The sequence below is a fragment of the Ochotona princeps genome, chromosome 4 (assembly GCF_030435755.1).
Source record: "Ochotona princeps isolate mOchPri1 chromosome 4, mOchPri1.hap1, whole genome shotgun sequence".
Taxonomy (NCBI): Eukaryota; Metazoa; Chordata; class Mammalia; order Lagomorpha; family Ochotonidae; genus Ochotona; species Ochotona princeps.
In genome coordinates this window covers 66,103,569-66,117,038 of record NC_080835.1, presented here as the reverse complement: position 1 = coordinate 66,117,038, position 13,470 = coordinate 66,103,569, and the positions used below count along the sequence as shown (strand labels likewise).

At 36.9% G+C, this 13,470-nt stretch overlaps 1 protein-coding gene across 1 annotated transcript in view; it reads left to right on the top strand.

Moving 5' to 3' along the window:
* NOX4 (NADPH oxidase 4) overlaps window positions 1–13,470 on the top strand; it is a 124,364-nt gene that overhangs the window by 18,498 nt on the left and 92,396 nt on the right. The window contains exons 3-4 of the mRNA XM_004589813.2: window positions 10,709–10,819; window positions 11,448–11,532. Of these exons, the coding sequence (XP_004589870.2) occupies window positions 10,709–10,819; window positions 11,448–11,532 (196 nt within the window). The remainder of the gene's footprint in view (window positions 1–10,708; window positions 10,820–11,447; window positions 11,533–13,470) is intronic.

Sequence of the window (13,470 nt, the reverse complement as noted above, 5' to 3'; positions counted from 1 at the left end):
CCTATCCACTGATTCATTTCCCAAATAGCTTCAATGGCTATAGCTGGGCTAGTCCAAGACTGGGAGCCTGGAGTTCTCCCCACATCTCCCCATTGCATGCAAGAACCCTTAGACCTGGGCCATCTTTTTCTGCTCTCCCAGGCACATTTGCATGGCTTGAGAGTGGAGCAGCTGGGAGTCAATCTGGCACCCACATGGTTTGCCAGCACTGAAGGTAAACACTTAACCCACCTCGCATTGTGGCTATTGGGGAAGTAAACCAGTGAATGGAAAATCTCTTCCTCCTCCTACCTTGTAACTCTATCCACCCATCTGTCCTTCTATATCTAATCATCTATCTTTGTCATTATGAATGGTCTGATTAAAATTCTAATTAGGTGAAGAGATGTTGTTGTTACATTTATGTTTTTTTTACGCTTTTTGTATACTGTGTTTTGAATGTTAATTCTTAGTAATATTGAGAAATTTAAAATGGTTGAAGATGAAGGAAATGAGGCAAGCTTTTGGAATGATTATTTCTGGTGGAGAACTGCTAAGAGGTAACAAAACACTCTGTAACTGCAATCAGATGTGCTATAACCATGTTGTGAGCAGTAGAAGGTGCTGTGTTAGCTTTCAAATACAACCATCCTATTCCTCCCTGTGCATGGCTATTTCTGTAGAAGGAGGAAGGCGTAACAATGGTAGAAAGTCGAATGATTGTAGCTCTTGAGCCTGTGTTGTTGTGCCTTAGGAAAAAGTGAAGGATAAGGGATTTGCGGATATGAACAGTAATTTAATAGTTGAATTATTTTTTTGAAAAAATATTTCCATTCCATCAATGCTTTTTGCCAGTGAGGTCAAGCCCTTTTAGCTTGGTATGTTTTTCTTCAGAAACTGTTTGTTGAGGAATCGAAAGTAGTGCTTATTACTGGTTTGGTTCTAGGTTCTAGAGAGACGTGACCTTGGTAGAACTCATAGATGTTTCCTGTGGTATACATTTCCTGTCTTTCCGTTTGGTGACCTGTATGCTGTATAGCATCGACCCCTGATATGCTCATATGCAATTTTAAATCCCATTTGTGTCGATATTGAACTTTGCTGGATAGACACATAATCCAGAAGTGAATTACTTCTGCCCGCTAGGGATTTAGTACAGGACAGAAAAGGTTGGCAAAATTGAGATAGAAATGCCACATTAAAACATTATTTTCTTCTTTTTCTGTGATAGCTAAATGCCCCTTTGACTTATGTTCTCAAGAAAAAACCTTATTATTGAAAATGGATAAAACTTTTTTTAACAAAGGATAGACTAAAGGATCAAGGATAAACTGATAAGAAATATTTGAATTAAATAAAAGGAAATCTGCATATAAAGTCAGGATGGACTCTGTATTTATGGTGGTCTGATTTATTCTCTTACAAAAAATAATATCCTACCAGATGAATTTTAATTTTAGAATGAATTTAGAACTCACAGCATTTTTTGGAGATGCTCTTTGTTTGTTCAAGAGAGGTCAAATTGAGTCAGAAATTACTTCATAATTCAAGGTCTCCGGGGCACCATTTGGAATGATGATAATTTATGATGGCATGAAGGGACATTCATGTATTATTGGTTATGCCACAAGAACACTGACTTAGTGCTTTAAGACTTCTTTTAAGGAAATAATCATGTCAATTATCATCAGCTGTTTTCTGATTGCTCATGAGATATTCTTCATTTTGATTACTTTGTGAAAGCTTATCAAAACAAGAAGTTAGTTTTTTAAATAGCCCTGTGCAGAAATGGCATTTTAAAATTCTTTTTAAAAATAGGTTTATTAATGTATTTGAAAGTTAGAATTCAAGAGAGAAATTGTATACATGCACACACACACACACATAGCAGCAGAAGGTGCTGTGTGTGTGAAAGAGAGTGAGAGTGAGAGAGAGATCCATCATCCTTGATTTTACTCCCTAGATGGCCACAAAAGCTGATGTAATGCCAGCACTGGGCCAGGCTGAAGCCAGGAGCCAGCAGCTTCATCTAGGTTTCCCAGGTAGATGCCAGGAACCCAAATGCTGGGGCCGTCTTCCACTGCTTTTTGCAGGCCATCAGCAGGGAGCTGGACTGTAAGTGGACTAGCTGTGGCACTAACTGGAGCTCACATGGGATGTTGGTATCCTGATGTGGTGGCAGGTTTACCTGCTATGCCATAACACCTGCCCCCATTTTTTTTTATTTTAAGAAAAATCTTGTTCTCATGGAATCTCCATTTTTTCTAACAGTATTTCTCTATTATTGTGTTCAGTGATACAAAATAAGCATTCTAATTAGGACTTTAGGTTTGACTTATAAAATAATTTTGATTTACTTCTAAAGTCACTTTTGATTGACACATAGACAATAAACTGTGCCTACAAGTGTACTGAAAATATATGTAAACTACTTTGTGAGGCTGTCTTTATGTATCTGACTCATAATTACTTTCTTTTGGTTTTCATTGCTCAGAGCCTATTTTCCACAAAGAGTCCTTATTAGGAATAGTTTTCTTTATTTTGACCCTGTATTTCTTTAGGTCCCTGTGGATAAGCAGTAGCTTGGGTGTTATTCCTTAGCTGTGTTACTACTGATTAACTTTGTATGGGATAAACTGAATAAATATGTGAACCGTTGTGACATAAAAAAGTGATCTGTGAGAGATATGGGGGGAAAAGTGTAAATAAGCAGTAAGAAACATGCACTAAATGTGTCATCACAAATGAAAAAGAGGGGTGTTTGAAGGCTTATAAGAGGGAGGGATGAAATATGGACCTTGGAGAGGTGTCACAAACAAATGGCATTTTTACTCAAGGCAGCATAGAGAACTCATCCATTAGCTGTATGAAGTGGGAGAGGTAGAAGAGCATCCCGGAAGGAAGAGGAACCGAGATTAACTCAGGAATACATCTGGAGCCACACGGAGGCACCTCACATAAAGGTGCAGCCTTAGGACCTCATGGCACCATCAACTTGCCTTGTCTTCACACTTGTAATATAAATTGGGAAAAGAAAATTTTTGCACACCCGTCAAACTACAGGCTAATTACATCTGATTGATATAAAAGATTGAGCAGGTGCAGTGCATCGGACCTTCTCTGAGATAGGACATACAATAGGTCACAAAACAAGTGTCAACAGTTAGAGAAATTGATATCCTCATGGAATTCAAGCAAATTGAATGCAACGACACATTAAAACAGATTACACACCATGATCAAATGGAGTATATTCTACAGATGCAGGGACATTTCAACATAATGCACATTGACAAATGCAGTTCATCATACTAACAGAAGGATAAACCAAAACCATTTGATCATTTCAGTAGACACAGAGAAAGCATTTAACAAAATCCCCATTGTTTCAAGATAAAATTAAAAAAATAGGTGTAGAAGGAATGCACTTAAACAAAACGAGGGCTGTGCTTGACTCCTACATTCTACATCGTCGTGAAGGCAAAAACAGGTGAGTCTCTCCTTTAAGATGAGGAACAACATAAAGATGTCCATTTCAACACTTTTGCAAATACAGTGTTAGAAATCTTAAAATATGAAGATGAGAAAGAAATAAGGGATATCCAAAAGATAAAAGAAGAAATGAAATTACCCCTGTTGTCAGACAACATGAAAATCAATGGGTATTATGTTAGAACTGATAAATTAAGGAATATTATAGCAGACATCTGCAAAATCAGTAGTATCAGTTTTATATAGTATTATCCCACAAGAAAGAAACCAAGAAAGAAAACCTATGTACAATACTCCAAAAGTAGAATATCTAGTAATAGATTTACATAAAAGTGCATAAACTTGCCAATGAAAATTACAAAAAATAAATAAAAGAGAATGCAAGACATTGACAGATATCTCATGTTTATGGGTTGGAAGAATGAATGTTAGAATTTTCAAACTATCCATGTATTCAATCTACAAATTCAGTAAAATTTCTTTTAACATACCAATAATATTCTTTCCTGAAAACACGCACACACAACGTAAAATTTGCACGGAACTGCAGAAATCCCCAAATAACCAAAGGAATCTTGAGCAAAATAAACTCAGCTGGGAACATAACACCCAACTTCGGTCAAATCTCAGTACAGTGTGAAAGTAACTACAACAGCACTGGGCAGACATTGAAATGGACACATACATCAACGAAAGAGAACATGAAATCCAGGATTAAGTCAGTGTGCTTGTAGCCAACTGATTTTCTTTTTTTTTTTAAAGATTTATTTTTATTACAAAGTCAGATATACAGAGAGAGGGGGAGAGACAGAAAAGAAGATCTTCCATCCAATGATTCACTCCCCAAGTGAGCCGCAACGGGCCGATGTGTGCCTATCCAATGCCGGGAACCAGGAACCTCTTCCAGGTCTCCCACGCGGGTGCAGGGTCTCAATGCATTGGGCCGTCCTCGACTGCTTTCCCAGACCACAAGCAGGGAGCTGGATGGGAAGTGGAGCTGCCGGGATTAGAACCGGCGCCCATATGGGATCCCGGGGTGTTCAAGGCGAGGACTTTAGCTGCTAGGCCATGCCGCTGGGCCCAAAACAGGTTTTAAGAGCAAAAATTGGAGAAAGCAAATGATTCTCAATGAATGTTGATGGATATTCATAGCTTTCACCCTATATAAAAATCAACTCAAAATCCATCAATGACTTACATGTAAGAGATGAAGCTCTGAAACTTACTAAAAAACCACATAGGTACAAAACTTAAGGATACTGATTTAGACAAAGATTTGAAGGATATGGGCAAAAAGCACTTGTCACACATGTAGAAATTGGCAAATGGTATTACATCAAAATTGACAGCTTATGTGCATTAAAGAAAACAATAGAGTGAAGAGACAACCTACAGACTAGGGTAGACTGTTTGCAAACTATTTAGTAAACAAGGCGTTCATTTACAGAATATGTAGTAAAAATATTTAGTATTAATAGCAGTAAGACAATTTAGTTTAAAAATGGGCACATGTCCATCTATTGCTGTTGATCTTTCTGTATCTCTCTGCCTTTCAAATGTGAATCAATTAATTAAAAAATTAAAATATACTCATAGGTTGAAAAATTGCATGTAAAATTTTCAGGTAATTATGTATGGTAGGCCTTAACAGGGGGGAGCCAAAACATGAAAAACAAAAACAAAAGAGTGGCATCTAGTGACAACTAAGCTGATGAAATGATAGTGATAAAAGGTCGTTCACCTTGGGAAGTAGTTTTTCTTTTGGTGGCCAATTGAGGTAGCTGAAGCTGATGAATTTCATGAAGTAAGAACACAGGAAGCAAACGTGTTACCTAGCAGAGTATTACTTCTGTAGTAGCAGATACATTGTTTCTTGTAATTGTGTCTCTTGAATGTAGGCTGGTCTGGATTTTACTCTCTTCTGCTCAAAACAAGGGAATTTGTACTGTGATAACCTAGTGAAAATCTTGTGAGTTTGAAGAATGTGTAAGGATGTGGGTCCTTGGTAACGTGTTGAGTTGGATATTGCAGGATCACAGGAAGAATAGGAATGTCAAAATAAACTCCATTTATCCCATAAAACCACTTTGAATTAAATTACTGTATATTATAGTGTAAATACAACCATAAAACACTTCCAGAAGTGCAACAAACCACAGTAAAGAAACAAGGATTTTCTGGGAAGCAGTGAATCCCAAAAGGAGTCCTACAGGAAATGGATGTGAGTCTCTTAGATCATAAATTTTGTGACAGATTTTAACTGATGTTTTTGAAGAACTTGTTGCTCTACTTCTTTAGAATTGTGAACAAAATTTTTACCTTAAATCCCTTGAGCTAGAATTTTCATCTATGCTAAATGTAAGGTCAAAAGAAATGGGAATTACTGTGCTTCTCCGGAGGCATAGATAAATAATAAAATCCAGTTACCCTCATGTAGAAATAATTTTGCTTTTTGAGGTAAGAAATTTATATTTAACATTATTTAGATAGTCCTTAAGATATTATAACTCATGAAATAGAAATAGCTCAATGGGGCATATTGCTTACTTTGTATCATCCAATGAAAATGACTGCTTTGCTGATAAAAATGACTTCCCATGTTTTCCTTTTAGAAACAATATTTCATCTGCTGACAATAAGCCCTGCATGACATGCTTGCTATCTTACCAAAGGTTTGATTGGGAATCTTAAGTGCATGAAGAAACTCAAAATGTAAACCACGCGTTTCTTAGTATCCTTAAAATAAGATTGCTTATGCTTACTTTGGGACAAGTGTAAGGATGTGACCTCATGTTTTGTTTACTTATGATTCACAAAAAGAACACAAATGCTACCAGACAACAGATGAGAGCTTTGCTTAAAACGCCAGAAAAACACCAAAAAAATTAGTTACATCAATGCTAAAGGAAGTGGATTCTTTGAACATAGGTTGCAATATGGTTATGATTAGCTTGAAGGACACATGGCTACTTGGGATGTTGTATTCCATGTGGGCTCAGAGAATATTGTTTCCGTGATTACTAATAACTAGCATTTATTGAGTTCTTGCCATTTGACAGGCATTGAATGAACATTACATACACATCTGTTTATTTTAAATGGATAAAATTAAATACTAATAGTTACACTACTATATTTTATTGATTTATACATGACTTTTGTTTATTTATAAACACTTTTTAATTATGCCCACTCTAATTTAATGAATATCCAAAAATGAGCCAAGAATTGGAGTTGGAGTGATAATTTATAGCTAAGTACTTTTCCTCTTCTTCACTGTGTAAGAGATGATATTTATTCTGCATTTAGGTTCCTCATTTCTCTGCCACAATAAAAAATTAATTTGATTGATTTTTAATGTATTGCTTGTTTTGCTTCATTTTGAACTTTTTACATCCTGAGACATTCTCATTTATGCTTATGTCGGAAAGTCACAAACTCATCTTGCATTTGATTTGTAAGTCCTTAGACATTTAGTTACTAATGTCTGGGTAGTAGACATGATTTATTTTTTTCCGTATGCAAAAATAGTATGGAAATACTTTACTGAAGAGCCTCTTCCCCCCCAATCTGGTTGACATATTTATCATATAGTTTCGTATACATGTAGTTTCGTTACAGATCCGCTATTTGTTTTATTGGCCTCATTTATCTATATTCAAAAACACAATGTAAATTACTAGATCGTAAAAAAGTTGTGTCCTGGCTGTTCCACTTCCCATCCAGCTCCATATTTGTGCCTTGGGAAAGCAGCGGGGGATGGTCCAAAGCCTTGGGACCCTGTAACCCACCTTGGAGACCCAGAAGAAGCTCCTGACTCTGGACTTCGGATCAGCCCAACCCAGTCATTGCAGTCACTTGAGGAGAGAACCAGTGAATGGAAGATCTTGTTTCTGTCTCCTTTCTGTAAATCTGACTTTTCAATAAGAATAAATAAATCTTAAAAAAATGTTGTGTAAAGTGGAAAGCAAATCTTTCCTTCTTTTTTATGATGTTTTAGCTCCCTTTTGCTGTTTTACATTTCTAGGGACATTTTATAATCAACTTGCCAAATTACCTGAAGAAAACTCTTGACATTTTGATTAGAGTTGCGTTATATTTCAAAATCAATTTTGAGAGATTGGCCTCATTAGAATATTACATCTTCCTATAGAAAAAAATGTTATGCCATACATTTGTTCAGGCTAGTTCTTTATTTCTTGTCCTTACTTTTATATACAAATCCTGTATATCTTTTGTTTGATTTAAAAACAATTTAAAATCTTTGTGCTAATTATTTAATAAGTCAGCTTTTTCACATATGTTTAGCCACTGCAGTATGTTCTCCCTAAAATTTCTATTAATTTTGATAGGTTTTTGGGATTTTCTATGAACTATCTTTTATCTTTTTATATTCAATTTGGGTGAATCAGTGCTATTTCCTATTTTTTGTTTTTTAATTAGAATTTTCAGTAGTTTTTAAGATTATCTATCTTTTTAAGTTTTGTTTATTTTTATTGGAAATTCAGATATACAGACAGGAAGATCTTCCATCTGCTGATTTACTCCGCAACGGGCTGCAATGGCTGGAGCTGAGCTGGTCTGAAGCCAGCAGCCAGGAGCCTCCTCCTGGTCTCCCACGTGGGTGCAGGGTCCCATGGGTTTGGGCCATTCTTCACTGCTTGCTCAGACCACAGCAGGGAGCTGGATGGGCAGTGGGGCTGCTGGGGTTAAAGCTGGCACCCGTTGGTATCCTTGTGCATTCAAGGTGAGAACTTTAGCCACTAGGCTACCATGCTGGATCCTACTAATTTTTCTAATTTTAGATTTTAAGTTTCAAATTTAACAGTTTTTTAAAAAATTATTGATGAGTAGATTTTTGTTCATATCTATATTAATTGTGCTGTCAGAATGATCAATGTAAGAACCATACTTTAAAATATATTAATACTTTATGTCCCGTTAGAGTGAGATTTTATAACTTGGTCAGAGTCATACAGATACTAAATTACTTGACTGAGTGTATCATAAAAGACCTATCTGGCTTTAAATTCTTTACTTTTAATGATTTAGTACCATGAATTAGAATAAATATTGATATCTCATACTGGCCTTTGGGAATAAAACTTACATTATGAGTCATGGAGTTTCTCAGAATGCCATGATGTAAGTAGAGATTTCTTTCAGTGTTTTAGTTCTGCATTGCTATTTTAACATGTTACTGCAAACATAGTGACTGAGGATAACGTTGTTTGGAGCATGCTTTTGGGCACACTGGATTAAGCTATCACTTGGGATGCCCACACTCATATCGGAGTTCCTATTTCCCTTTTCTGAGTCCGAGTCAGCTGCCTGCCAAGGCACCTGAACAGCAGCAGATAACATCCCAGTGGCTAGAGATCCAGCTGCCCACATGGAAGACGTGATTGGAGTTCCTGGCTTCTGGTTTGACCTGGGTTAATCCTGGCAGTTGCCTGCTTTTGAGGATTGACCCAGCAATGGAAGATCTCCCTCTTTCTATCCCTCTCTTGCACTGTGTGTCAGTGTGTAGGTGTGAGTGTGGGTATGTATCTGTCTTTAAAAATGGCTCATTCCTCACATACCTGCCATAGGTAGGACTGGGGCAAGACAAAGCTTGGAACCAAGAACTTAGTCTGGATGTTCCATATGGGTGGCAGAGACCTACCCTTTGAGAGCTACAATGTGCTGCCTTTTTGAGGTATATAGTAATCAAAAGCTGAATCAGAAATGCAGACATAGGGGCCAATGTGGTGGTTTACCAAGCTACTTCTCCTCCCATGGCAATGGCATCCTGAATGGATACCAGTTCAAATCCAGGCTGCTCAACTTCCAATCCACCTTCCTGCAGATGGTCTGGGGAGGCAGTGGAGGGTGACCCAAGCCACTTATATATGAATCTACTTCCACGATTACTCACATTGTTGTTGACGAATGCCAAGCAGGGAAGAGCGGGTTAAGCATTCTCCTGCAGCACCAGTGTCCCATAGGGGTGCTGGTTCTAGTCCTAATGCTCTACTTTCAATCCATCTCCAGCTAATGTGCCTGGGAAAGTAAAGGAAGATGGCCAAAGTACTTTGGTCCTTGTCCCCATGTGAATGACTTGGAAGAAACTCATGGCTTGTGGCTTTGGCCTGGTGCAGCTCTGGCCATTGTGGCCATTTGGGGAAGTGAACTAACAAGTGGAAGATCTTTCTCCTCTCGCTCTGTAACTCTACTTTTCAAATAAAATATTCTTTTTTTTTTTAGGGAGAATGGTGCTGATAATATCAATTATTTCTTAGAATTACAGGATTTGATTTACTGTGTTGAACATAGTGTACTAAACTGTCAAGAATAATGAGAGATAAGTGTGTTTGCTGATATGCTTCCATACTATTCTGAAATTTCTTAAATTAGCTGTAACCAAATGAAAAAATGGTACTGAAAACATCAACATTCTGAAACATCCCCCAACATAAACGGGTCTTGGTGACAACACGTAGATTATAGTTAATGTATTGTATATTGCATAGTAGTAAGAAGAGTAGACATCAAATATTCACCAGCAGTAAGTATTTTAGGTGATAGGTATTTTACTAGACTGATGTGATTATTCTGCAACATATACACATAATCCAACACCATATTGTACCCCCAAATGTATGCAATTGTAAAAAATTTAAAATTTAAATGATGGAAAATACTGTTAAGAGATGTGCTGTTGCAAATTCTTATGGTGCAGATGTAGAAAACAATGGAAACATGACAGTGGAATCTCCAAATTTTGGGTCAGAAAAGAGCTTCATTGTACTGAGGCTGAGAAGGTTCCATGGGAGAACAAAGTGAAAAAAAAAGCTTTTTAAATTCATGTGACCTTATCAATACACAAAGGATATAACATCCCATAGTGTGAAGGTGACTAATATACTGAGACTGTCAGGTTCTCAACACCCAGAAGAATACAGTGAGGACAAAACAGGAAATTGACCTTGCACAGGAGGAATGCACTAAATGATTGTAACACTAGTGGGAATGAGAGTGCTAAGCTTTATGGTGGTGTAGAGCAGACAGAAATGGTTTTCTTGAGGGCTTTTAAGTGAGAAGAAATGAGTTTATTCAATACTCCTGAGGAAAGATGGCATTTGTCATAAACCTTAAGAAAGAGCAGGGTGAGATTTGCGACATGTCTGTCCAGGTCAGGATGCTTACAGTTTATTTTGCTTTCTGCAGTGTTCTGACTCTTGCCTCATTTGTTCAGCTAGGATTGTGTCTAAGCAGAGCCTCCGCATCTGTTCTTAACCTCAACTGCAGCCTCATCCTTTTGCCCATGTGTCGAACACTCCTGTCTTACTTTCGGGGATCCCAGAAGGTAAGAAAGAAAAGTCTAGGTCACAGATTCCAGCACAAAACAATAAAGTGTTGCAATTTACTTGTTCTGCTCAGTTTTGGGGTCTGAATTTTGGCTGGAGCAATCTCTTCCAAGCAGTTGTCGAGGTGAGCTTGTTGGGCAGTAAGGGAAAAATAGCAGGAATATCAACAGTAGGTTTCAGCTCTGTTTCCTCATTCCGCATACCCAATTATAAAACCTTACAGTGATTCTGCAGTCAGATGTTATTGCAGTTTTATACTTGAGAAACATGAAGCATAGACAGTTTGAGCAACAGCCCAAATCACAAGACCAGCGAATGTCAGAGCTAGGAAGGACGTCAGTCCTTGAGCTTTTCCCCACTGTGACATGCATCATTGGAACTCAACCCAACCTGAATTCCATTGGATCTTCAATTATTCCTGTGTCATTGAAGTGTGTTTATTCTTCACTAATATTAAGGGATATTAAGGCACTGTTGGGTAATACTGATATTTGAAAAGGAGTTCTTAAGCAATTATATGAATTTAAAGTAATATGCTATTCTAAGCAATTATAAGGAATTCTATGATGAAAAACGTTGTACATATATCATGTTATATATTGTTTTTACCATGTTCATTTTTTAAAGGTTCCAAGCAGGAGAACCAGAAGATTGCTGGATAAAAGCAGAACATTCCATATAACTTGTGGTGTTACTATCTGCATTTTCTCAGGTTAGAAAGCCAAAAGTTATGAAATATTTTGTTAGATCAACAAATTTTTATAAGTGTTAAGATGCCTAATTTTATCATTTTATAAATCATGGCTACCAATTTGATATTTTCTTGTTTTATGTGTAAGGTTGTTCCTCTGGGAGCTTAAAGATGATTGTGTGTGGGCATGGATGTGTCGTAATGAAGATTGCCTTATGATATATACAAAATTTGCTTCCTAAGTTGCTAATTACTGTTTCCTAAAAGCACGTAATTTCATTTAGGAAAAAAAAATGAAAGAATCCGAATAAGAGCTTCTAAGGTCTAAGATTAGTAATATGATATGAATTTAAGTAATTGAAAATTAGAATGTGCAGTGATCACTTAGAGAGTATAATTCTAGCTAAAATTTTATTTAAAAAATATTTCCTTGATGTTAACACTTGGGTGAATGAGCAAATGTCAAAATCTGTGAAGTTTTATACTATTATGTTTCAAGTTAAAAATATGAAGTAATAATATTTGTTTTTAGAAGACAAATAAATTTGTAAAAACTATTTATTTGATGTCACTAAGAGAAAAAGATTGATGTGCCTTTCATGCACTGGTTCACTCCCTAAATACCTGCAGCGGTTGGGACGGGATCTTGCTGAGGCCAGGATCCCAGAACTCAGTCTAGGTCTGCCCATCTGGGTAACATGAACTCAGTTACTTGAGCCATCCAGTGCTGTCTCCTAGGGTGTGCATTAGCAGGAAGCGGCATTGGAAATGGAGTTGACACTTGAACACATGGACTCTAACCTAGGATTTAGTAAATTAGTTACTGTGCCACATATCCTGGCTATTGAGAGACATTTTTAAGTAAATTTTTATAGTGAGCATTTTAATTATGCTTTTCAGAATTTTGACAGAGAAAGCAGTTAACAGTAATAAGTACATGGACTTTGCATGAAGATTGCCTTATAGCATAGAGAACATTTGATATTTGTTCTTTTGGGATGTGCTTATTTTAAACATACTGTGAAGTGAAGATACATTGTGGTACACATCTCTACTTCTGAATAAAGCATGGATACCCAATGAAACTATTAAGTACGTCTTAACAATAGGATGCTGGACTTCCTACTGTTGTCTATACCTACAATGTCATGATACATCTAAATATAAGAATGATGGACTTGTAACTTTTGTTGAAGGACTGTACTGTTATAGGGAAAAACGGGAAACAGGGTGAGAAGGGTGGAAGGGGAAATCCTTGAGCCTAAGAAACCATACCATGAAAAATGAAAATTAAAAAAACTTAGAAAATTATAAACTTAAAAAGTTTTAAAACTGATAAAGCCACAAATAAGCCTTGTTTAAGGTTTATTAAAATTTAATTAGAAATTTAAAGAAGTACATGGACTTTGGATTCAGGTTGCATAGGTTCTGTACCCAGCTTGCCTTCTGCCTCACTATGCTTTTTTGCTTCTCTGACCATTGGTTTTATGGTTTTGTTTTGTTTCTAACTGTGTAACTGATTAACAGTAGTACTTACCTCATGGTTTTAAGGTAAAAATGCGTATGAATTCTTAGAGTAGAAATGGTTATATTAATTACCAGTCTGAGGGGTTAATTTCCTAGCAGTAAGCACCTAATGTTTTTGCCTGGTCATTATATGATATGACAATTCTCATTGTTGCTTTGATATTGGGATTAATGACCATATATTGTATAGCCATTTTTTTTTTTAGATTTTTTTGAATGTTGGAGAGTGAGACAGGGAGAGTGCAGAGGTCAGGATTAGGGCAGGCCAAATCCAGGAGGCAAGAGCTCCATTGAGGTCTTCCACATGAGTGACAGGCACATAAGAACCTAGGCCAGTCAGTTATTAGGAGCTAGATCAGCAGTGGGGCAGCTGGAACATGAACCAGCACCTGTATGGGATGCCAGCACTGCAGGTGGTAGCTTTACCTGCTA